General features: G+C 45.0%; 1 protein-coding gene across 2 annotated transcripts; it reads left to right on the forward strand.

The window, feature by feature from the left end:
- Nucleotides 1–304: 304 nt before the first annotated feature.
- Nucleotides 305–21,285, forward strand: flnc (filamin C). Of its 2 annotated transcripts, NM_001278890.1 has the most exon segments (47): nt 705–1,095; nt 3,026–3,274; nt 4,607–4,704; nt 5,776–5,926; nt 6,208–6,326; nt 6,472–6,549; nt 6,630–6,792; nt 6,878–7,078; nt 7,243–7,359; nt 7,985–8,122; nt 8,281–8,407; nt 8,491–8,627; nt 8,704–8,897; nt 8,974–9,087; nt 9,188–9,331; nt 9,473–9,596; nt 9,863–10,023; nt 10,117–10,207; nt 10,291–10,460; nt 10,543–10,660; nt 10,745–11,007; nt 11,092–11,689; nt 11,875–12,048; nt 12,867–13,029; nt 13,181–13,509; nt 13,600–13,723; nt 13,853–14,009; nt 14,078–14,267; nt 14,368–14,391; nt 14,499–14,740; nt 14,822–14,921; nt 14,999–15,139; nt 15,213–15,341; nt 15,430–15,603; nt 15,685–15,849; nt 15,942–16,145; nt 16,245–16,397; nt 16,492–16,614; nt 16,715–16,963; nt 17,051–17,320; nt 17,490–17,627; nt 17,790–17,905; nt 18,634–18,766; nt 19,400–19,576; nt 19,666–19,884; nt 20,311–20,538; nt 20,648–21,106. In NM_001278890.1, coding segments are annotated over 47 exon segments (8,238 nt in total). In that variant the 5' UTR covers nt 705–722; the 3' UTR covers nt 20,836–21,106.
- Nucleotides 21,286–26,055: the final 4,770 nt, after the last annotated feature.

A 26,055-nucleotide genomic window follows, 5' to 3' on the forward strand; every position in this document is an offset into this window, starting at 1 on the left:
TTATGACCCCCTGAATGTGTGTTTCAAATTCAGGACTCCAATTTTTGAAGAAATTATTCTTCTGGTAACATTTTTTTTTTTAGAACTGAGGGATTTTCTTTTCTTCTGGTTCAGCATGACACACATTCAAAACAGTTGGTCAGTCCCAGCCCCCCTATATTTGCCCAAAAAGGAGAGACTAAAAATAGGATGCATGCCACAACTGTTGCGCTACTCGGGGTCTGGCCAATCGCTGCCCCCCTCCCCCCTGTAAACCGACCCCAACTCCTGCTATCCTCATGGATGAGCAAATAGACTATGACCACAGACGCGGCGTGACGTGGCCCCGGGGCCCTTTATAAACCCAACTCTGTCCACTCTCCACGTTCAAGTTATACACGCTCAATCAGCTCCAGCAGCTCCAGCAGCTCCTGCTCACCTGCCAAGGAAATCTAAAAAGTCTTTTTAGGAACGTTTGAGAGAAGAAGGACCTATCAAGAAGGCGCCAATTATAAAAAAAAAAGAAAGAAGAGAAGAGGGAGGATCAGGATCATCTCATCCATCACTTTCCCGACACAAGCGGCCTTTTCACAAGTAGGTCAGAGAAATCTCTGCTTTTCAAACTTCTCCAAGTTTGAACTCTGCTCTGCGTTGGCTTGCCATCCACCCGACAAAGTTTTCTGCGCATCACTCCAACACTCAAGTGTCACCAAAGTATAAAAGCTGACAAGGAACAAGCCAACATGATGGCCAACAACTACGACGACCAGCTGCCTCCGCAATACTACCAGGCCACCGACTTTGGGGACGAGGAGGAGGACGAGATGCCGGCCACAGAGAAGGACCTGGCCGAGGATGCTCCCTGGAAGAAGATCCAGCAGAACACCTTCACCAGGTGGTGCAACGAGCACCTCAAATGTGTCAACAAGACCATCACTGACTTGCAGAAGGACTTCAGCGACGGCCTGAAGCTCATTTCCCTCCTGGAAGTACTGAGCCAGAAAAAGATGTACAGAAAGCACCACACGAGGCCAAACTTTCGTCAGATGAAGCTAGAAAATGTTTCTGTGGCGTTGGAGTTCCTGGACAGGGAGCACATCAAACTGGTCTCAATAGGTAAGCTGGGTTTTATATAAACTATAAACCTAACAAAGGAAAAAATAATCTGTAGGAAAGTTTAGGGTTGTCGTTGTTTCCCGGTTTGTTATCAGTGTCAGCCAGAAGAGCGACATGGTTGACACGGTCAGTGGAAAGCATTGCAAGGGTCAACAGCTCACTGGAAAGTTACTCAGAGATGCCACTGAGGTCATGAAGCTGGGACAGAGCCGACACCTTGTTTCTACTCAGTGCTGCTTCAGCAAACACCCACTGAACCAATGCTGCAACTAGTATGCTTGAAATTCACTACAGCTTTGCTAATGAGAAAGATGTTTGTCAGAGATGTGTGCAGCTGTCAGTTTCATACAAAAACACTCATAGATCAGAATGCCTCAGTGGCCCTTTTTGCATTTCAAGGCCATCAGACACTCCTGTGTGAACAAGATGGTCTCCTGAAGGATTTGGGGATCAGACTGTGATTTATGTAGCTTCCACTGCTTAGAGTGGGTTTGAAGATTTTTCCCAAAGTTACCAAAGGATGACTCAAAAAAGAAGAAAACAGAGAATGAAACTTCCCAGACATGTCTAATAGGATAAGTGACGGATAAATCCTTTCATCTGAAGCATTTATCTAACAGAGGGGAAGATAAATAAAAAAAATAAATATACGAAATAATGAGGATTCTGCTTCCAAAAAATTTCTATTATGGAGTCTGGTGATCCTGACACACTCTCTAGAGAAATTCCTGTCTGGGTTGTTGTTTTGGCCATTAGACCGTGAAGGCCACATTGTCACCTTCCATCCTAGAAATAGGGAATAAGCAGATCTGGCATGGATCACACCTCAGCAACAGGACAACAGAACCTGGTGCACTTGTGTGTTTGTGGCACAGTTGTCACAGCTGTACAGACACACTCAGGGTCAGACTGCTTTGACAGAAACAGGGCGTGAAAATAAAAGAAGTCCTGGCATTTTCCTTCCTGGCCTCCACACCTCCCTGCATGAAGCCCCGCTGGGTCAAGGAAATCCTCTGAAGATAATGTCTGGGCCTTGTTGCAGCAGCGATTCTGAATAGAGCCACCAGTTGCATGTGTGTCACAGTGGGTAACTGGAAACCATTTGATGGATGTCCCTTTGACCACACAGTTGCCCTTAAAGCCGGAAAGACGTTATGCCACCTGCCTGTGCCAGTCAAGCAGTGACACATCAAACGCTGGGATCTGATCTGTGAAAAGTGAAGCACAGTGAAACTGTCTTGCAACAGATAAACAATCATTTCAAAAGCGATTCAAACACAAAAAACACCATATTAATCCGTAAATGGTAATTAAATATTCGGGCTGAATTTAATCTGACTGGATGACTCAAGTTCAGCTGTCTTTGGTGAAGTTTTGTTGTCACTCAAATGCCTCAGTTTCTAAATTAAGGTGGATTTTAACAAGCTCATTTGAAAAACTTCACCTCTGAGAACTTCTGGAAATAAGTTGCAAGCTCACTGTCAATAAATTAAATTGATTTATCGCACTCTGGAGCTGCAAGTTTAGGAGGTAATTGAAATCCAAGAGGTACTAATGCGGGGAGGGATCCGTTTCCACACATCCTCAGCTGTCACTGCCTTCAGAGGACAATTGTGACTGGATGACAGACTGTCAGGGGTCTTCAGCCAGACAGCTGTCTGAGAGAAAGGGGCTCAGGGGAAGCAGTGAGAAGCATTAGATTCTTTTTTGCTTAGCAGTCAATCATTATTGTTTATATTTCTACCCAGAATAGCCCAGTCAGCTGTAAAAAGCTCTGCAGGACCATTTTTGACACACAACATCTTATTTATCAATTACACAAACAATAAACTGAACACAACAATTCTAAAATGAGAGAATGCAGCTCAGTGTCGGTGATATGAAACAGTAAATTAACATTTCAGGAATCTCTTTTGTTTTCTGATCACAGACAGCAAAGCCATTGTGGACGGCAATCTAAAGCTGATTCTGGGTCTCATCTGGACTCTCATCCTGCATTACTCCATCTCAATGCCCATGTGGGATGATGAGGATGACGAGGAGACGAAAAAACTGACTCCAAAGCAACGTCTGTTGGGCTGGATACAGAACAAAGTGCCACAGCTGCCCATCAACAACTTTAACCGTGACTGGCGGGACGGCAAAGCGCTGGGAGCCCTGGTTGACAACTGTGCGCCTGGTGAGAAGAAGTCAGCTGCTCCACAGTCTGCATGCTACTAAAGCTGAGTCAGAATATGTGCAGTGCTTGATGTTCATGCAGGATTTCTTGGGTTCCAACAGGATGTAGGTCAGGAACTGCAGAAAGAGATTTTTGTCTTTGCTCATCTGTAGAAAGATCACACAACTTTCTCGAGCACAAAACCAAATTTAGACAGCAGCAAGTGTGACCTGTCTCTGGAGAGCAGGTCATATTTTTGTGTTGTACAGCAGTTTGTGATGACCGGAGGGCGTCCCTACCAGCTGTCGCACAATGAAGCATTTGCTCTCAGAGTTTCAGGCCCAGAAGCCCAAGCCTGGCTTTGGCGTTTATAGCCTTGCTGCTGCTCAACACCCCCAAATTTGGACACCAATCCTACTCTTCCATCAAGAGGGAAGCTTGGCCCTGCGTCAGAATGCAGAGTAATCTATCATAGGGAGGAGCTTGAGCCACTGATCCAACGACCACGAGGCCGTTATTTAAGTCCACGCCAGTGGAGGCTTCAGCCTCCAACAATGAACATGAGGAAGTCGTGCACAAGCTGAGCCTCACTCAGTTGAAGGTGGGGGAGTAGCAAGTGCAGGACACAATGTTTAACTGTGTTTATCTGAGCCATTGATCTGAAGAGACATCTTTTAAACACAGTGCCGCAGCTCTGCCCATACAAGGTCGTGATGTTTTATCAGCTCTTACCAAAGAGCTTTAACTAAGGGGGGAAACTGGCTCTGAGAGGCTCTGCATTAATTCAGGTACAAATGTGCAACCAAGGAAGATAGCAACCGTTTTTCATAGAATATTAAATATCATTGTGCCTACACTGCGGATCAATGTTTTGTTTTGTTTTACAGCCGTGCTCTAGGCTGCGCTTTCACTCCCAGATGACAGGATTATTGCGATTCTCCACTGAATTGGCACACTCAGTCCTTTCCAAGCACACGCAAACTCAACCCCTGTTTATTCAGAGATCCCATGTCTTATTAATTGGATAATAGTATTCTGTGGTGTGCTGCATGGGTCCTTTGAGTGAGAGGCCACTCCATTGCCACCACTAATCCAATTTAGGCATTAGCAGCACAGAGCAGGCGGGCCTCAGCCGCAGCGCCGCTACTTCTGTAGAAGTCGTGAGCAGTCGATAGACATTTATTGTCACACGCAGGAGCAAAGTAATGTGAGTGAGGTCATGGACTCTTGTAGTTGGAGGTGTTTGGAAGATAGCAGTGACAGCCTAAGTGGACTTAATATAGCAGCAGCGGTCAAGCTCTCCCTGCATTGGTCAATGCACAATTGTCTAATTGCCCTCCTGCGTTCTTCTAGGTTTGTGTCCTGATTGGGTCGATTGGGACCCAAACCAGCCTGTGCAGAATGCCAAAGAAGCCATGCAGCAGGCTGACGACTGGCTGGGGGTGCCTCAGGTGAGATGTAGCAGATTGGTTGCACTAGTCGTTATTGATTAGTTGGGTGGGTGTGGTCTCAATAAACAAATACTCCCTCTGTTCTATGAATTTACACAAATCAGATGAGTACAATCCAGAAAAAACAGAGGGTCTTTACAAATAGTGTCAGAATACACTGAATAAAAAAAAAAAAACGATGATACCGATACAGAGCTCAGTGTTTTTCCTAGAATATCATACTGGAGGGGACTATGAAATATTTATTACCAAGCTCACCTCTTAGATTTCCATCCATATTATTGTATCTCAGAGTTAGAGAGTGTGTTGGACTTTGTTGGGATTTGTGAATTTATGGAGGTGTGAGATTTCCTAACACACATCTGAGCCAGCGCCTCAAGCCGAGGTGTAAATATGCTGCGCTCATCAGAATAACAATATTACCATCCTCGAAGCGCAATACTTTGAGTTCCATTTGAGTTTGTGCTTTGCACGAACACCTTGTTGGTTGTTTACTTGTTTGTCCAAGACACAGGGTGTGTTGTTGTCTAGGAGGCTTAGCATTGGCAAGATAGTCAGGGGTGCATGTCATGACTCTGCAGGCCTTAGGGGCTGGATTCCAGGACTGTGCTGTTAAGGAGATGAGGGAGAGGTCTGGCTCAGGATAAAATCCTCCTCCCATCCCCCTCGGAGGCTTAACTCTGCTACCCTGAGGTTAAATATAACCATTGTGGTGCACGGCTTTGTGCCACTGTGTGATAGACAGGCAAACAAGTGATTTAAGAGAGCGAGGAGTCAGAGGGGGAGAAAATAAATACTTTTAATCCTTGTTAAATCCTGATGCACTATTCTTAATAAGGGAAAGTTGAAGTAAGAATAATCCATATCAATGCTGCAAATGGCAATTTAGTTCATTTAAGAACAAATTAGGTCACCGCAGGGTTTTTTATAGTTTGTTGCTGGAGGTTGCCAAAGAGTTACACTTTAATATTTATATCGATTATACTTTTTCAATTACAACTCAACCATGTATTCTGCAGAAAATCTTAGGCAGCTTGTGCGATTAACCCTGTGTCGTGGTCTGTGCTGCAGGTGATTGCTCCAGAGGAAATTGTGGACCCAGATGTGGATGAGCACTCTGTGATGACATACTTATCTCAGTTCCCCAAGGCAAAGCTGAAGCCTGGGGCTCCCCTTAGACCCAAACAGCTGTTTCCAGATAAAGTCAAAGCCTATGGGCCAGGTGGGTAACACAATATGATTTCTATGGTTGAATTTCACAGCCTCAAACTCCAAGCTGATGATAACAGTTTATTTTTCATTTTTTTATGAACAGATATAAATTTATGGAAATCTTTTGTTATTTTCTGTTAAATCACTTTTTAATTTTTGGAAAATCTGACCAAAATCTATGTTTCATCGTGTTTAATATATCAGGTGTAAGTAAACTGGTTTTAGCTGGACAACAGCAAATGTCTGCATTGCACCAAACTATCACATGTAATTCACGTCTTCTTGTTGCAGGCATTGAGCCTCATGGCAACAAAGTTCTGCACCCAGCTGTGTTCACAGTGGAAACTCTGGAGGCTGGCAGTGGTGAAGTCCTGGTGTTTGTAGAAGATCCTGAAGGACACAAAGAAGAGGCAAGTTATAAATAATTACCAAAAGGTCTGGACATGTACTCTGTGAGCTTACTGTCAAAGTTGTAGGAAGTCTCAAAGTTTTTAAAGTGTGGAAGCTTGTGTTTGATTTAAATCTCTCTCACGTTGACTTCTTCTTCTTCTCCAGGCCAAAGTTAAACCCAACAAGGACAAAAGAGGAACCTATACGGTCACATATACCCCCAAAGTCGAAGGTGTTCATAAGGTATGAATTGCATCAATGGGATTTCATATAATTTCTTATCAGTTGTCTTAAACAGCTTTTTCTTTGATCTTGAATGACAGGTGAAGGTGTTGTTTGCGGGTCAGGACATTGATAAGAGCCCCTACACTGTGAATGTGGATAAAGACATGGGTGACCCGAGCAAAGTCCATGCTAGGGGACCGGGTCTGGAAGCAACAGGCAATGTGGCCAACAAACCCACCTACTTTGACATCTACACAGCAGGTAAAATGCAGAAAACCATCAGATGTTTAAATTGAGACAAGATAATCACTGGACATTTAAATCTTCTTGTTATGAACTTCGGCAGGTGCTGGTAACGGAGACATCAGTGTGGTCATTGTTGATCCTCGAGGCAAAAAGGACACGGTGGAGCTCATCCTAGAAAACAAGGGTGATAGTGTTTTCCGCTGCACCTACCATCCCGTTCTGGAGGGGCCCCACACCATCCACATATTATTTGCTGGCCAGGAGATCCCCAGGAGTCCCTTTCACGTCAACATTGCGGAGGGTAAGTCATTTGTCTGCGCTGTACATTACTGTCACACAAATCAGATTCCTTAGCATGCTGTTGCTCCCAGACGGATCTATCCATCACAATCTTCAGTCACTTTTATTTTCTTTGAGAACAGCCACTGTGCACAGACTGTGATCCTTCCTATCTGTCATTTCTAGCACCAAGCGTTGCTCCTCCTGCAGGAGCTCCACTGCAGATAGTTCCTCAGTCAGTGCGCACCCCACCTGGAGCAAAGGGTGCAGCGGGGGTTCCCCCCAAAAAAGCGGGCCGTCCAAGTTAGTACATGTCTGCTAGGAGAATCTTGTTCTGGTTAGCTCGCCTCAGTGCCGTCTTTCCTGTGCCAGGCCCTGCAGATGCCCCTCTGCGCTCTCTCTAAAAATTCAGAACACAGAGGGCCACCTCCATGCTTGGTCGCCTGCTCCTTCTTTCCTCTGCTTGATGGTTTAGTTACATTCTGAGACAGATCAAATGGAGAGTTGTACAGATATCGTACAGATTGCCCCAGATTGCATTTCTATCTGTTCCCGCTTTTCTTTGTTCTTCTTTGTTAAATATCTTTGCTTTTGTTCTTGGCGTGTTTGTTTTTACCATGTCCAAATTTGCATCAGCCAGCACTCAGTTTAAAGCCTGTCATCAACATTTCAGGGTGCCAGACTGAAATGTTGTCAGATGCATTGTGATGTGTCAGAGCCTTATGGAAGATAGTCTTCTTTGTGTGATTTTTAATTTTATTTTTGCACAAATGCATCACTCTTTTTTCAGGTTTTGTCCTTTTTCTATTAAAGAATTTCCATGTGAACTACAATCTTCCACTAACACTGCTGCAAACTGCTGGCCACTCTCAGCATTCTGGGGCTTTGAAATAGCTTTGTCATTTACGCTGATTGTTTTTCCTTTCAGCAATAAACCCCAATGCTTGCAGAGCTACTGGCAGAGGGCTACAGCCTAAAGGTGTGAGAATAAGGGAGGTTGCAGACTTCAAAGTTTTCACTAAAGGTGCTGGCAGCGGCACACTGAACGTCTCAGTCAAAGGACCAAGTGAGTCAGTCATCTCTCTGTTCTCTGTATCTCTTCTCCATATATATTTAGTTATTTATTTCCTTTGTTTGGGCATTGCTTTTTCAGCTTTTTTGGCATGCATATGAAATGCGCCTGTGCTCATAAGAATGCACACTAATTTTAATAATTATTTTTAGCTGGAGCGGAGGAGCAGGTGAAAGTGCGAGATGCTGGTAATGGAGTCTACGAGTGCGAATATTACCCACTCAAAGCTGGTAAATACACAGTCAGCATAACCTGGGGAGGCCAGCCCATCCCACGCAGGTAGGAGTTTCCTGATTATAACTCTTCTTCAGCAGTCGTCATGAAACAGATCACGTATGCTCATGCTTTCATGTGCTTTCCAGCCCCTTTGAGGTAGAGGTGGGTGAAGAGGCAGGTTTTCAGAAAGTTAGGGCCTGGGGTCCTGGTCTGAAGACTGGTATGGTGGGAAAATCTGCTGATTTCGTGGTGGAAGCCATCGGCACTGAAGTTGGAACATTAGGTAAGTTTGTGTGAATCCCATTTACAATAATTTAGCATACATTTTATTGATCCCCATCTGTGTTATATTTGTCCAGGCTTCTCTATCGAAGGCCCATCACAGGCGAAAATCGAGTGTGACGATAAAGGTGATGGCTCCTGCGATGTCCATTACTGGCCAACCGAGCCCGGCGATTATGCCGTGCATGTCATCTGTGACGATGAAGACATCAAGGACAGCCCCTTCATGGCTCACATCCTTCCTGCAGTCAATAATGTTTTCCCTGAAAAAGTAATGGCTAGTTGTTTCATCTCATGATAAGTAACACAGAGTTTGTGTTTAGTGTAATCTAACCGAACTGTTACAGGTCAAAGCATATGGTCCAGGCCTGCAGCCAACTGGTGTCATTGTAAACAAACCAACTGAGTTTACTATCGATGCCCGCATGGCTGGGAAGGGTCACCTCAGAATCTACGCACAGGTACCAGATCCACAAGATCATTTTTTATTCATGGGGAAGCATCATCTTTATTGCATGAGCCTGCACAGGCCTGAGCTGACAGAGGTTTTTGTTCATTAAGGATGTAGAAGGTTGTACCATCGACATCAAGATCACTGACAGGGGCGACGGAACATTCATGTGTGTGTATACTCCTGTTAAACCCATCAAGCACACGATCATCATCACCTGGGGGGAGGTCAATGTCCCCAACAGCCCCTTCAGGGTAAGACTCTTGTACAGATACGCAAACACAGATGCACTTGACATAAAATTATCTTGACAGAATATAAGGATACTTGACCAAATGTAATGTAAGAGAGCTGTAGGAGTTGTTTCTGCTTCAAGTGCTCTGTGAATTCATTAGGTTCTGGTTGGAGAGGGCTCTCATCCTGACAAAGTAAAGGTCTTTGGGCCTGGAGTGGAGAAGACAGGGCTTAAAGCTAATGAGCCAACGTACTTCACTGTGGACTGCAGTGAAGCTGGCCAAGGTGAGTGTATGATATGAGTGATTCCAAGAGAAAAAGGATAGAGAATGGTTGTGCAAGTATCGGCGCTATCTCGTAAAAGCTAAAAATAGAGAAGCACAAAATGAACAGAAGAGGTGAAACTGTGAGACTAAGCTGCAAACCCATTTAAATGCATGCTTGTACTTGAAATCAAGCTCCAGGCAATGGAGCTCGATGACTTCAATTTATTCAGATCATCTACTTTTAAGTAACCTCTATGAATTGGGCTCATTGTCATGCACCATTAGGGGACATCAGCATTGGAATCAAGTGTGCCCCTGGGGTGGTTGGTCCTGCTGAGGCGGATATCGACTTTGACATCATCAAGAATGACAATGACACCTTCACTGTCAAATACACTCCACCCGCTCCAGGCCGGTTCACTATCATGGTTTTGTTTGCTGACCAGGTAAGTTGTTCTGGTTCAGGCATAACCAGGTTTTCTCAAATTGCTTATGGAATGGTTTTTTAGTTTAACATTTTTATCTGCTAACTTTCACAGGAAATTCCAATCAGTCCATTTAAAGTCAAGGTGGATCCTTCTCATGATGCTGGCAAGGTGAGAGCAGAGGGTCCAGGACTCAACAAGACAGGTGAGATTACGATAATGTCTGCAAAGCAGCCAGCAATCACTCACTTTTTGCAGTCGTAACACTAACAACACTGCATGTTTCAGGTGTGGAGGTGGGCACTCCAACCCACTTCACAATCTACACAAAGGGAGCAGGAAAAGCCAAACCTGAGGTGCATTTTGCCGCATCTGGCCCCGGAGAGGCAGTTCGTGACTTTGAGATCATCGATAATCATGATTATTCCTACACTGTCAAATACACAGCTCTTCAGCAGGTACTGCAGTCTTCTGTTTTAAAATAGAATTTATTTTCTACACCTAATCATTGAATACTCGTGTTTTTTGGCCGTTTCTCAGGGCAACATGGCAATTTCGATTGCTCTGGGAGGAGACACCATTCCCAAAAGCCCCTTCCATATTACAGTGGCACCAGCCATGGATCTAGCAAAAGTTAAAGTTGAGGGATTGGACACCAGTAAGTTGCAAGAAAAACAAACTTCCTTGCTTGTTTCTACACATCAAGAACCATTTGCAATGATTTCACTGGTCTGCCTTGCAGAAGTAGAGGTTGGGAAGGACCAGGAGTTCACGGTGAACACGAAGGGTGCTGGTGGGCTTGGCAACGTAGGAGTGAAAATGACTTCTCCCTCAGGCCGACCAATTCCTTGCAAGCTGGAGTCAGACAAAGCAAAAGGCAATCACAGTGTAAAGTACATTCCCCCAGAGGAGGGACAGTACAAGGTTGACGTCAACTATGATGGGAACCCTGTCCTAGGAAGTCCTTTTGGGGTTGAGGCAGTGATGCCGGCTGATCCTTCAAAGGTCAAACTTCTTTGCAGCTTCTTACAGGTTTACGTACAAACTAAAAGCTAAAGGAAATAAACATGTTTGATTACTCTGCCACAGGTGAGAGCATTCGGTCCAGGCCTGCAGGGCGGTATTGTGGGTAAACCAGCTCCATTTACCATTGATACCAAAGGAGCTGGTGCTGGAGGACTGGGCTTGACAGTGGAGGGCCCCTGTGAGGCAAAAATTGAATGCCAAGACAATGGTGATGGCACATGCTCAGTGTCCTACCTTCCCACCGAGCCTGGGGAATATGCCATCAACATCCTGTTTGCAGAGCAGCACATCTCTGGCTCTCCATTCAAAGCTGCCATTCGCCCAGCCCTTGATCCCATCAAAGTGGTTGCCAGTGGGCCAGGTCTGGAGAGGGCCAAGGCAGGAGAACCAGCAACCTTTACTGTGGACTGCAGCAGAGCAGGCGATGCTGAACTCACCATTGAGATTGTGTCAGAGACTGGGGTTAAGGCTGAAGTGCACATCCAGAAAACTGCTGAGGGGACCTTTTCTGTCACGTACATCCCATCCTTCCAGGGCACACACACTATTACCATTAAATATGGCGGACACACAATTCCCCACTTTCCCCGGGTGCTGCAGGTGGAGCCATCCGTGGACACCAGTGGGGTCCATGTTTACGGGCCTGGAGTGGAGCCCAGAGGTGAGACTGGTCAAAATACCTTTAACCCTAAATCAATTTGCATTTCAAATGTGGCTTACAGTTTGAGCAAATTGTCTTTGAGTGGCGAAAAAGTCCCCACTAAAACATTTACAACAACCCTTACGGAGCAAGTTTGATGCTGGTCTCGGTCAATAAATCACCTGATGTCTCCTTTTTATTTCCAGGGGTCCTCAGAGAAGTCACGACCCACTTCATTGTGGATGCCCGTGCCCTCATCAAGATTGGAGGGGGTCATGTTAAAGTTCACATTATCAACCCCTCTGGCTCCAATACGGATGCTTATATTACAGACAAGGGAGACGGCACTTACAGAGTGGAGTACACAGCGTTTGAAGACGGTATGAGCTCAGAGAAAGAAAAAAAAAGCTGCTAGTTAATTTAGCTCTGCAAATGAATGCAATTAAAGGATCAGTAATGAAAAACAGCCACTGAACTAAGACTGCATAAAACAGTTAACATGAGTAAAACTTAAATACAGAAAATCATTAGAAGATAGGAAGTGAAAAAAACATCCAGCCAGCCAGACAAAGAATTGCTAACAGGTGCTGGTTTGGAGCGCCGTTTGGGAATAAAGCAGAAGAGTGGGAGAGAGAGGGGTATTAATACAGACTGATGCAGTCAAGCAATGATGTGAGGGGCAGGGAGCAGGCAGGCATAGAGGCAGACAGCCTCTGCTTTATATAGAGTGTGCTCTGGAACAGGAGCTCTTAACCAGCCGGATATGTGTGCTGAAGGCTGCCTGCATGAAGCAATACAGCAAGGAGATGACAGTAGGTATTAATAGAGACCTCTAACACAAAGCAAAGGGATCACAGAGCACTTCTGCCCCACCAGACATGCTCTAATATCAGAGCTTTGCAGCTGAGAACCTGCCGTGTTCCATAGGCCTACTTAGAGCGCTCTGTCAAAAAAACCTTGTAACAGAATAATGAATAAGAAGCAGATGGATCATCTTGTTGCTTCACCGAAGCATCTGAACTCTGGAAAGTGGCTTTTATTAATAAACAGATGTTTATATTCCCATTGGGGATTTAGTTTTGCTCATAATTAAGAGGAGGAGGCACAATCAAAGAATGCTTTTCAGTTTTTAGAGAAATCAAATGAAAATGAGTGACAGCAGGGCCCTGACTGCACAGATGCATCTGCTTGTGTGCAGGAATTCATCTGATTGAAGTGCTGTACGACGATGCGCCTGTTCCTAAGAGCCCTTTCAGAGTATCTGTGGTTGAAGGATGTGATCCGACTCGGGTCCGTGCCTTTGGGCCGGGTCTGGAGGGAGGAATAACTAACAAGCCTAACCGTTTCACTGTGGAAACCAGGTACTGTAAGAACACACAGAGGAGACATCTGTGGAGGCATTCATAGAAATAAGTGCACATAATTCAGACTTTATAGCGTCGGTGAATCTGACAGTATAGATTGGAAAATAAGCAATGAAGAGGAACATAAAAATGCAGTCTTCTCTTTCAGGGGTGCTGGTACTGGAGGTTTGGGTCTTACAATTGAGGGAGCTTCAGAGGCAAAAATATCGTGCAAGGACAACAAAGATGGTAGCTGCAGTGTGGAATATGTACCTTTCACTCCTGGAGATTATGATGTAAACATCAACTATGGAGGTCAACCGATCCCTGGCAGTCCATTCCGTGTTCCTGTGAAGGATCCAGTGGACCCCACCAAAGTCAAATGCTCTGGACCAGGTCTGGGCACAGGAGTGAGGGCCCACGTTCCTCAGAACTTTACGGTGGACTGTACTCAGGCGGGACAGGCTCCACTGGATGTAAAACTCTACGGTCCAACAGGTGAGGACACATTTTAGGAAGAAAATGTAGAATTGGTTCAACATCGTAACAGTAACTATGAATCGGCATGTGGGACATGAATATTTGCAGGTACTGTGGAGCCTGTTGGTGTGAAGAACAATGGGGACGGCACCCACACAGTTCATTACACCCCAGCACAGGACGGCCCCTACACTGTGTCAGTCAAATATTCAGATCAGGAAGTCCCACACAGGTATGAAGCCTTTTGAATAACATCAAACAACAATAAGAGGATCAATCTCAGTTGGTTTTTGAATCTACTTTGGAAATTGTTTTCCTCCAAGAGGCCTTTTAGTTTTAATTACTCTATTTTCTCTACCAGTCCATTCAAAGTGATGTCTCAACCCGGCCATGATGCCAGTAAGGTCCGAGCCAGTGGTCCTGGTCTGGACATTAAAGGTGTACCTGCAAGTCTGCCTGTTGAATTCACGATCGATGCTCGCGATGCTGGAGAAGGACTGCTCACTGTGCAGATTTTGGTAGGTACTGCTCCCTTTTGACACGCTGTAACCTGCAATAGTTGAGTAAAATTAACTTGTATTGACAGGATCCAGAGGGCAAGCCAAAAAACGCAACCATCCAAGACAACAGGGATGGGACGTACACTGTGTCCTACGTCCCTGATTCTACCGGGCCCTACACCATCACCATTAAATATGGAGGAGATGAGATTCCCTACTCCCCGTACCGCATCCAGTCTCTGCCCACTGGAGACGCCAGCAAATGTCTTCTCACAGGTAACAACTTCTTCTGCGATAGTTCTGATGGACAAAACACAATGACAGTTTGTTGAATCAGTTTTAGATTTATTCACGACTGCTTTCTTCTACTTTGCAGTTTCAGTTGGAGGACATGGGATGTGTGAGTAACACAGGCTTTGTTTTTCTGTCCCGGCAACATTGCAAGTCACGCTTTTTGGTGTGAATTTATTCGGGACTTTGAATTTTATGTCCTTCTGTCCTTTACAGCAAGTCTGCAGAAGCTGCAAACCTCAGAGGACACAGTCATCACAGTGGATGCCAAGGCTGCAGGGAAAGGAAAGGTGACCTGCAAGGTGCTGACCCCACAGGGAATGGAGCTGGACATGGATGTGGTGGAGAATCGTGATGGCACCTTTGATATTTACTACACTGCCCCTGAACCGGGGAAATATGTAATTACGATCCGCTTTGGAGGGCAGAACATCCCAAAGAGCCCCTTCCAAGTGATGGTGAGTAAAGGAGTAATTACATAGCAGTTAGAGTTGTGTTGCAGGTGTCTGTATGTGTCATTTTGCCCTCTGCACTGACAGGCCACAAATGAGCCAGTGGTACCTCGAGATACAGTGGACCCGCTCTTCCGCCCTGTTAATTTCCTAGTCCCTTTCACACCACAGCAGGGAGAGATCACAGGTTAGCCTAACACAAAGCGCCCGGCTCCTGCACATGTAAAAGAATGCCACTGAAATGAAAACCTTTTAAACCTTTAGGTGAAGTAAAGATGCCGTCAGGGAAAACCGCTCGGCCGCACATCACCGACAACAAGGACGGCACCATCACAATAAAGTACCAACCTACAGAGAGAGGCCTCCATGAGATGGACATCAAATATGATGGAAACCACATTCCAGGTCACAAACTAGCTGATGATGGGAACTAAATAAGCCTAAACCAGAGTCTAAGCATTACTTACATTTGCTACAGGAAGTCCTCTGCAGTTCTATGTGGATGCGGTGAACAGTGGTGTGGTCACTGCCTATGGTCCCGGTCTCAGTTATGGCATGGTCAACAAGTCCGCCACCTTCACAGTGGTCACCAAAAATGCTGGAGAAGGTAAATTGGGCCACTTTGCCACGCTTGAGCGAAACTGGTCCTGCAAGCGGTCATCACTAAAGTCTTTTGAGTCCTTTTCCCTCTTAAGGTGGACTGTCACTAGCAGTGGAGGGTCCCTCCAAAGCTGAGATCACATGCAAGGACAACAAAGATGGTACCTGCACTGTGTCCTATCTCCCCACTGCACCGGGAGACTACAACATCATTGTTAAATTTGACAATAAACACATCCCTGGAAGTCCATTTACTGCCAAGATCACTGGTAAATATTTCGATGCACATTTATATTGAACCAGCTTTTAGAAGTCCATAAAATTCTTAATCATTTTTGTATGTCATGCAGGAGATGACTCCATAACCAGAACCTCCCAGCTGAATGTGGGGACAGCAACTGATGTGTCCCTAAAGATTACAGAAACTGATCTGAGCTGCCTGACTGCCAGTATCAGAGCTCCATCAGGCAATGAGGAACCCTGCCTGCTGAAGAGGCTGCCCAACAGACACCTAGGTGATGTATCCTCCAGCTAGGACACACAAAATCGCACATGAATCCTTAAAATCATAAATAAATTGACACTTTTTTCTCTTTTACATCCGTAGGAATCTCTTTTACTCCCAAAGAGGTTGGTGAGCATGAAGTGAGCGTCAGAAAGGATGGCATCCATGTGGCCAACAGTCCTTTCAAAATCATGGTCGGTCAGTCGGAGATCGGGGAGGCCAGCAGAGTAAAAGCTTTTGGAAAAGGCCTGATTGAAGCACACACTTTTGAAATGGCTGAATTTTTCGTGGACACAAGGAATGCAGGTAAACTTTTAGAAATCATCCTGCAAAAGGTTGAAAAAATTATTAGTTACTATGTTTTATAATATCAGTGTGTCTTTTACCCCTTTTTTTAAAACCCAGGTTATGGAGGTCTTGCTCTGTCGATTGAAGGTCCAAGCAAAGTTGACATCAACTGTGAGGATATGGAGGACGGGACATGCAGGGTGACTTACTGCCCAACAGAACCAGGAAGTTACACTGTTAACATCAAGTTTGCGGAAAAGCACATCCCAGGTGTGAACCTGTTACAAAAAGAATCAATAAAGAACGAAAAGCCTATGTGATTTGACGCAAGTCAAATTGGTATTTTTCTGTATGTTCTTTCCAGGAAGCCCATTTGCAGTCAAGGTGACCGGAGAAGGAAGGATCAAGGAAAGCATTACGAGAAAGAGACAGGCCTCCTCTCTTGCCTCAGTGGGTAGCACATGCGGACTTAACCTCAAGATCCCAGGTGAATACAGGAGGCGGTCAGAAATGGTTAGAGGGCGGCGGGTAATCCTGAAGCTGCCCCACAGCTACATTAGTATTCTCACTGCTTTTTCCTACCACAGGAAACTGGTTTCAGATGGTTTCAGCTCAGGAGAGGCTGACCCGGACGTTCACTCGCAGCAGCCACACATACACCCGCACCGAGCGCACAGAGATCAGCAAAACTCGTGGCGGAGAGACCAAGAGGGAGGTGCGCGTGGAGGAGAGCACTCAGGTGGGAGGAGGAGGAAGTCCTTTCAGAGATGTTTTTGGGGACTTTCTGGGCCGAGAGAGTCTGAGCAGCTTTGCCGGCCTCACAGCCAGACCTGAAGGTGAGTCAAAATATAAGCCCAGTTCGGGGAATGTTTAGTTATTATTACTAACTGGTTGATTTTATTTTCTGCTCCCCTCTCTTTCAGTTGAGAGTGGTTCTCAGGCCATGACAGCTCAGGTGACCAGTCCAAGTGGAAAAACAGTGGATGCAGACATTGTGGATGGAGGGAGCAGCACATACAGCGTGCGCTTCATCCCTCAGGAAATTGGACCCCACACAGTCAATGTTAAATACAGAGGACAGCACGTTCCTGGGAGCCCCTTCCAGTTCACAGTAGGACCCATGGGAGAAGGTGGGGCCCACAAGGTTCGTGCAGGAGGTCCTGGGCTGGAAAGAGGCGTGGCTGGAGCTCCTTGTAAGTTCACTCTATGAATGAGTTGGAGCTTTTGCGTGGTTTAGCTTTTTTTAATGCATCTCTATGAACATCTTTGAGAATGACGGATGTTATACCGTCATTTGATGACTTATTGTTTTTTAAAACAATTAATTGAACTAAGCAACCTCATGATCTGCTAACTTTCTAGCTGAGTTCAGTATCTGGACCAGAGAAGCAGGTGCTGGCGGCCTGTCTATTGCAGTAGAAGGACCCAGCAAGGCTGAGATCACTTTTGAGGACAGGAAAGATGGTTCCTGCGGAGTGTCTTACATAGTGAAAGAACCAGGTAGAGTTCTTTTTCCTTTTAACTCCCACAACCATAAAGTTTCTTTCTGTTGTGCATTTTATGCGTTTATTTTTGTCTCTGCTGTTGAGCTCTCCCGTAGTTTCTCGGGTATTCCTGTGGTTCATTTGATCGCAAAAGTAAATAACATGTCTGCTTCCACAGGGGACTATGAGGTGTCAATCAAATTCAACAATGAGCACATCCCTGACAGCCCCTTCATCGTTCCAATTGCCACGTTGTCAGATGAGGCCCGCAGGCTCACTGTGACGAGTCTTCAGGTACAGCTCGCTCTCACATGCGCACATGTTCTACCCTTTAAACTCGTTTTGTTAACGTTTTTGCATTTCTTCTGCAATATTCAGAGAAAACATTTACATATGCAGAAGTCAAAAAGCATGTGTGAGCAGTTGTTTATATCCCCGTCTGATAGTACTTTGTCCTTGAAGTGTAATTGAATGCCAGTGCTGGAATAGCGTTTATGACTGTAATACTATGATGCTGGCCAGTGATGAAGGACTGGATTAACTGTCCTTTGCTAATGTGGGGCAACACAAGCTGTGCTATGTGGGCACTCAAATGCATGACTGTGCTTCTGCCAGAAAGACAGAGCAGAGTGAGCGTGAAATAGATTGATCTGTGACAACTCATAATATTACTTTTGTCATTGTACGGTTGTTGCTTTTTTTGTTTTTACCATCTTCATTACAGCTGCCACAAACCCTGAAACTCTGTATTTGTAGTTAACTGTAAACGCCACTTCAGTGCACTTTTCTACCACTAGAACTTAGCTGAAGTGCAACAGCAGCATTTAAAATGTCACACTATCTCCACCTGCTTGGACCTTTTGTCCACTTGTGGCTTGAACGCACAAAACGCCTCGCTGTAGATGGTGACCTTCTTTGCCTCTTCAACGTAAATGCTGTGGGTGTTCTCGTTAAAGTCTGCTGAGTCATGCAAATGTGTTTCACCACAGTTAATTTATTCAGCCTTTTCCTTATTTTGACAGGAGAAGGACTTAAAGGTTAACCAGGAGGCATCCTTCATGGTGCAACGCAACGGTCCCCGGGGTGTGGTTGACGCCAAAGTCCACACTCCGTCTGGCTCTACTGAGGAATGCTACGTCTCTGAGCTTGACAGTGGTACGCAGCAACAGAGTTCATTAAAAGTTTTTAAAATACCACTTCGATGAAAATCGCGCTTTTGGTGTTTTTAACGAATTCTTGGGGTATTTTTCTCATGGATGGAGGACAAATTTAAAGAAAATTAAGCAGATGAAAAAATGCCAATAGAAAACTCTTGTAGATGTGACGTAAAATCGGGCCACTAGCTCCCAGTTCTGCTCCATTCTGATGCATCCACTTGCAGAAATTCATTTAGGTCTTTGTTTTCCTCGTCTGAGCTGGCATCTGACTTGAAACTTTATGACTGAATAGCTCCGATATTGCTTACCATTTTGTGTCACCGATAGGTTGGGCTTGTGAGTGGCTCCAAGTTAGGGGGGAATGCGTGTAAACAAAGGGATGATGAGAAGCATTGGCAGGGTTACTCTTATGGTGCCACCCACAACTCAGAGGCAAATTTCTAAGGAACTATTGCTGCTCTGCAGTAAACTTTGCCCTAAAAACAATACAGATTTTTAATTGTGCTAAAAAAGACATAATCATAATGAAAGACCAGTGGAGAAGCTTTTACAATAGATCAAAAGATGATTGGAGGGAGACTTTAGCTTGAACAAATTAAGACTTAAATGCTCCTTTTTTTGTGTTTTTAAGACAAGAGTGCAATCCGCTTTATTCCACGTGAGAACGGAGTTCACTCTATAGACGTCAAGTTCAATGGATGCCACATTCCCGGGAGCCCCTTCAATGTGCGAGTTGGAGATCCCGGGTTGATTGGAGACCCAGGCATGGTGACCGCACACGGGCCTGGATTGCAGGGAGGGACAACAGGTAGATAGCACTCATTTCCCATTTAAATAACATTGTGATATCTAGTGCAGAGTGTCTTGTCAGCATCAGTATTACCATCTATGTTCCAGGTATCCCTTCAGAATTTGTGGTCAAGACCTGTAATGCAGGCTCTGGCACTCTGTCAGTCAACATCGATGGGCCGTCCAAGGTGAAGATGGACTGTCGCGAATGTCCAGAGGGCTACAGGATTACCTACACACCCATGGCACCTGGCAACTATCTCATCACAATCAAATACGGCGGGCCACAGCACATAGTGGGCAGCCCTTTCAAAGCCAAAGTCACAGGTCTGCTTCACAGTCATTCTCCCATCTGATCTGTGAATGACAAATGTGATGATAATGAGGCAAATGTTGCTCTGAAAAAGAGAGGAACTTAGAAGAAAATCAAGAAAATTATAAATGTATTTCTAAGAGAACTTCTCAGATGGAAAGTGTTGTCCTGTACTGTAGTATTCTTGTCATTGCTTTGTTTATATTGACTTAAAAATAAATTCCCTGTTCTAATCTAAGAAAACTTTCAAGATTCAGAACAATCCCAACAAATCCCTTAAATATACTTTATTTTAAAGAGGGTTTTCTGTTTGAGCTCATGCCACTTTTTCACACATTTTCCTTATTTTCTCTACATCTTTGTCAGGACTGAGTTTGTTATCTAACATCTCTGTCATGACAATTTTAGATAACTTTTTTTGCTGTCTATTTTTTCTGCAGGCACAAGGCTGTCAGGGGGACACAGCCTACATGAGACCTCCTCTGTGCTGGTTGAAACTGTTACCAAGACCTCTAAAGTAGGTGGGGCCTACAGTGCCTCCTCCTCCTCCTCCACCACCTCAACCAAGCTGACATCTGACGCCAGCAAGGTGGTATGCCGTGGACAGGGGCTGTCCAAAGCTGTGGTTGGGCAGAAAAATAACTTTAGTGTTGACTGCAGCAAAGCAGGTGAGATTTCAAAGACGTACCACAAACATTTTGGAGCACCAAATTAAAGCTGCTTGGGTGACTGTAAAAAAGTATTTTACCATAATAAAATTTGCTTTTTCCCATTTAGGCACCAACATGCTGATGGTAGGTGTGCATGGACCCCATGCCCCCTGCGAGGAGGTTTATGTCAAGCACATGGGTAATAAGCTCTACAATGTCACATACACCGTCAAGGACAAGGGGAGTTATACCGTCATTGTCAAATGGGGTGATGATAACGTCCCAGGGAGCCCGTACAAAGTTTCTGCCCCTTGAGAAAAAAAAAACTGCTCAGATGCCATCCTCCCATTTCCTCTACTTACCCAGCCTTTTTCCTCATCATCAGCCAAGCTCTGCCATTACACTGCCTACTTTAAACTTTACAGGAACTCAACCCCACAAGGATGTTTACCTTCAGCTTTACGGTGGCAGAGCGTGCTTTGTGCCAAACCTTGGTATCAACTCAAGATAATATGTTGCACACTCACATAAGTAAATGCAAATCGAGGAGGATTTTTTGAGGCAGTGTGCTGGCTAAATGGTGGTCCACGATGTGTCCCCCAGTTCTTTTGTGATGCAGTGCAGATGATGCAGTGCAGGAATGATTCAAAGTGTTCAAGTTGGATGCAATGTTATTTTGTATGGATTAAGACTGAAATTTTTTGTTATATTAACCTTTTTTTGGTAAGTCTTTGCAGGCCTAATAAAAGAACTCATTGCTAACTATCCAATTGAAAACTAGTCTTCTTATTGCATGTCAAACAGAATGGGAGAAACGTTGTTAGCTCTACTAAAGGCAGATTTTTATTGCTTCATCTTGCAGCTATTTTCTGACCAGTGCTGGTTCAGCTGTGGGAGCAGCTGTCAGGATTTTTTTCTCTTGATCACAGGGGCTCTCAGCTGAGTGTTTGATCCTCATCCTGTATGTAGTTAGATTTGGAGAGTTTTAAAACCTTCCTTCTGGGGTAAACACGACAAAGTCAGACTCTTGATCCCCCATAGCTCTTCGCTCACCTCTGATTCATTCCACTGTTTAGTTTTGCATTAAGAACATTTATCCTGGCCATCAATCTGGTCTTATTTACATCATGTACATATCCAGATGCAATCACAAGATGGCAGCATAGTCAAGCTCACATCTGCATTTAAATCTCTGATAAGAACACTAAAACAAAATCTCCATTGTTCACTGTGAAGATTAACTACAGCGTCGTAAACACAAGGGAGCCTGCAGCGCAGGGAAACCAGAGGCATCAGCTTCCAGCGTGTGTGTAATTAATCCTGTTGGATCAGACATGGTACATGAGTGGTTTCTGTTGTGGCTCCCCTCATAGGTTGGAAGGGGGCCTTGCAGAGGCACAAACAAACCCTGAAGAAAGGGCTGTTCAGCCTAACACGTGTGTGTCCCTATGAATTTTTGAGTAACTTCATGACCTGTGTGAGTTTTTTTGCACATCCTCTGCGTCTTCTGCCTCAGAGTCCCACAGTGAGTCAACCAACCAGCCTCCACACGGTGACACACTCTACTAGCACCAGTACCATTCTTCACAGAGCAGAGCCTATAATTAGGTGCTAATTTTCACTGGTACCAATGCGACACGATGCTGGGGGGCCATGGTGAGGCAAGACAGAGCGTTTTGGTGCATCTTATGAACAGAAAAAAGAAGAGAGCTTAACTCCAGACCATCTGGCCAAGTGGCTGGAACTGCCTGCTGCTGCCTGGGCTAACATTAGGACCAGAGCGGGTCCCACCCACGTCGGTCTGTCCTCCACATCCTGCTCCTCCGGACCGGGACATGAGCGTCTGTCCACCGCAACATGTTTGTTTCGTGTGGCTGCCAAACAAATGGTAGCAGAGGCAGCTCCTTTCCTTGCAGGCTGCAGTATTCAAGGAAGTAGGGTGGGGGAGAAGAAAGGAGGAGAAAGGAAAGAGAATGTGGGAGGAAGAGAGTGAGAAAGATTGATTAGAGGAAGAGAATGGGATTTAAAGAATCAAGAGGGAAGGAGGTAGGGAGGCAGGCAGAGTCAAGAACAACCACACAAACCCATGTGAAGAAAAAAGAAAGGTAGACTTTCAAATGAATCAATCATTGACCCAAATTCACTTAAAACATGCTAATGCGGTGGATAACTTAACCTTCAAAGCTATCACTTGAGCTGGAGCTGCTGAAACGGGGGATGAGTCATTCATTCTCTTCTGCACAGAGATACTGTTGTTTCTTACATCTCTAACCCTGATCTCACCCTGTTCCCCTGTCTAACACACAAACACACATGCAAACACACCCACGCACCCACACACACCCAAAGAAGTTGGGATTATCTTAAGAGTAAAACTGTAACAGCACGTCTTCGTAAGCTTTTGAAGGTCACGCTCTTAGACAAAAGTCTCATTGTTTGACTTGACTCTATCAGCCTGACTTCTGCTTTATCATCATCATCCACCCTTCCTACTTATCCTCTCCTCTTTATATATACCTCCTTTCTTTAAATTCCAATCAGTCTCAGTTTCTGCACATCCAGGGCTTTGTTTCTCTCATCTTCTGTCACCACAAGACTTTTTCCTGAGGCCGTCTGTGTTCGACCCTTTTTCTGTCAACTCAGCCCCATCTCTTGAGCTCGTGTGGTCGTCCCTGTAGACTGTGTCAAAAGAATCTGACACCTCCTGAAAAAGAAATAAATAAAAAAAAATAAAAGAAAGCTTTGGCTGAGCAAGCAGACAAACAAGCACACTAAACCAATGTTTGCACAAACAAATGATCGCCTGCTTGGGTTAATAAATGGATGCGAAGACAGAGTGGAAAGATGGATTGTGGTACAGTAGAGAATTCATCCATTCATTTTCAATCCAAGCCTGAAGGCTCCTCTGTGTAATTGCTTCATGCATAGTTGATACACTGCATAATCAAGCGAAAACAGTAGATTTCTCTCTGCTTATCTGAAAGCATGCACTTTGCAGGCTGTAGGTATAGCTGGATCTAAGTGTAATTGAATAGTTCGGTCCTCCAAGATGGACAGCCACACCAGTAACATCTGAAGTGTGTTCGCCCTGTGTCTCCATCAGATCCACCCTGAGATGAAAACATTACAAAGAGCACTGTCTTCTCTGTGGTGTCCCGCATACAAAATTCTTATTAAAAATCTGATGGACTGTGGCTGCAAATTGGTTCCCTTCATGTAGATGGGTAAAAACATTGCAAATGGATGAATGGAGTTCCCACTGGGCTCCAGCAGATTGTGTTCATGCAGCATGCAAATGCGTGAAGCATGAAGCCGATCCAACGCACCTCAACCCCGCGCTGAGCAGGCTGCACTACAGAGAGCGATGGATTTCTGTTGATGGAAGCCCAGACGAGAGATGCATGCCAAAGACCTTCTACCCCAAGACAGCATTTTCACACTAGCAACAAAGAGCAGGCACACATGCATGAGATGATACTTACTTCTACCTCATAGACACACACAAGTCTGACCAGCCATCCATGCTCACAGGCTTGCAGACTGAGGCCTCACTACATATGAAAAGAAACAGCATGATGTGAAATAGCTTGGCTTCATGAGATGTATGAGTAGCAGCAGCCCGAGGCAGGAAAGATGACAGGAGGGAAATATGTCCTTCTGCATGGGAAAGACGTGTTCACACTCCTTTTGTGGAGCAGCAGGGATGTGTTGGGGGCAGAGTCCCCATGTGTCCATCTCTAATTGGAGTACATTTCTCTGCACTGTCCCTATCACACTATGGTGAAAGTAGGAAACTGCAAATGGATAACCCTCTTGTGAAGTGCTTGTCCTTGATTTGGTGTGCTGATGGCAGCCCACAGTGAGGAGAGACTACAGATTAGAGGCAAATTGTAAAACTTGTTTGTCCTCTCCAACAGGGGTGGGACATTTAAGGAGAGTGACAAGCCATGCGCCATGATGGAGTAGCTGGGATCTGCACGGCAGATGTGGGTTGGTGTGACTGATGCGATGTGGGGGAGCAGGCTGGCTGGGTCACTGACACCTGGAGAATCGGCATTAGCCAGTCTGAGAAATGCCCGGGCATGCTGTGTTTGCTTTGATCAATGTTCAAACAGCAAGAAACTGAAGCCCAGGTAGCACTTTCTTTGACAAAAAAAAAGCAAAAAAAAAAACCTCTGGTGAAGATTTGAGAGCAGATAACAATGTTGTGATTACCGGCGCTAAATTGGAGCTGTGGATGCTCAATGAGCTAAAAACAAGGGGGTTCTGCAGCCCTTAGGGTAATTGTTTCAGGATCCTGTAACAGCCAGGTCCGGTGCTGAAGAAATTGGAAGGGGTGGTATCCTGTAATTTCTCAGACCACTGAAGCATGTCTAGTGTGTGGGCTGAAGCTCAGCCTAAATGGAAGCATAACTTTTTGTTCTCTCTTGCAGCAAGACTTCACGTCACTGGTCTCAGTCAGGTTTTAACCCAGAGATGATAGAGGCCTGTGGGTCACTGGACCTCACCTGCAGTGCTTTTTCACATTCCAGTGAGTACGCCAATTCCAATTACACAACATTTGTTCGGTCACAGCCGCAGAGCGCTTGTGAAGTGTTAGAATATGTGCACAGGTGCTTACATCCATGTTGCACTGAGAGGAAAATAGCTCACACAAACAGAAACGCAAGCAAGTTGATGCTTGTTGCAGATGGGCCGTCTGTTAGCATTAGCATAATGAAATTCAGAGCACACTTGCAGAAACTCACTAATTCATCACAGCGTCAAGCCAAGCTAAATAATGCTATGGCCCCTCGAGTTTTGAAAGGGCAATGTGATTCCAAATATACCAGCAGATTGACTGTGTACAGCCTGAAAAGTGTTGGATATAATTGCCAAATATTGATGCAAACAGACAGGAATGAACGGTGAGACACTGTGTCCGGTTTGCAGGCTTAACCAAAGAAAGGAGGCGAACCTAGCAAACCTGCTGCGCTTGGCCTTACATCCCTACATATGTGACACCATGTACCAGAAAATTCCCTCCTGTCTTAATTCTCTAGTCCCTGTCAAGCAGAGAAGCCCTTTCTTTTTAAAATTGTGTCCTTCATATCTGACTGAAAGCTGCATAATGCATCACCTCTGCGTATAAGGTGCACATAGATTAAAATGTCCACACAGATGGACATGTACACACCAGCTGTTTCTCTGGGATTACTTGAAAATGCATGTTCTGCGTGCACATGATCCTGACATGCGTTCAGCCATCATTAATAATATGGTGCCTACATTATTTAGAATTTTCCTTCAAAGCCTTTAGATTCCTGTTAGATTTTCATGTGAATTCCGTTCATGTAAGACATCAGAGTGCTGATTGAATTAATTACACTCGTTGCCTGCAGTGTTTATGTGTGTGGAGAGTTGCTGCAGGCTTCCTGTGAAGGCATCATATCAAGGATCATTTCATCAAAGTGTCACCAACAATTAAGTTAGTGCGGATCCAGCATTTTTATCCCGTGCAGGGAGCAGATCTGTCATTACTCAAAAGTAATAAGA

The sequence above is a fragment of the Oryzias latipes genome, chromosome 6, assembly GCF_053564925.1.
Source record: "Oryzias latipes strain Hd-rR chromosome 6, Olatipes_Hd-rR_3.1".
Lineage (NCBI taxonomy): Eukaryota > Metazoa > Chordata > Actinopteri > Beloniformes > Adrianichthyidae > Oryzias > Oryzias latipes.

Bases quoted from the DNA above. Each gene is read 5' to 3' on its own strand.
- flnc (XM_011475868.4), top strand. From the start codon at position 723: ATGATGGCCAACAACTACGACGACCAGCTGCCTCCGCAATACTACCAG. The intron at 7,079-7,984 runs GTAAGTCATTTG...TTTTCCTTTCAG, and splicing joins TCACGTCAACATTGCGGAGG to CAATAAACCCCAATGCTTGC. The intron at 19,885-20,310 runs GTCTGCTTCACA...TTTTTTCTGCAG, and splicing joins TTTCAAAGCCAAAGTCACAG to GCACAAGGCTGTCAGGGGGA.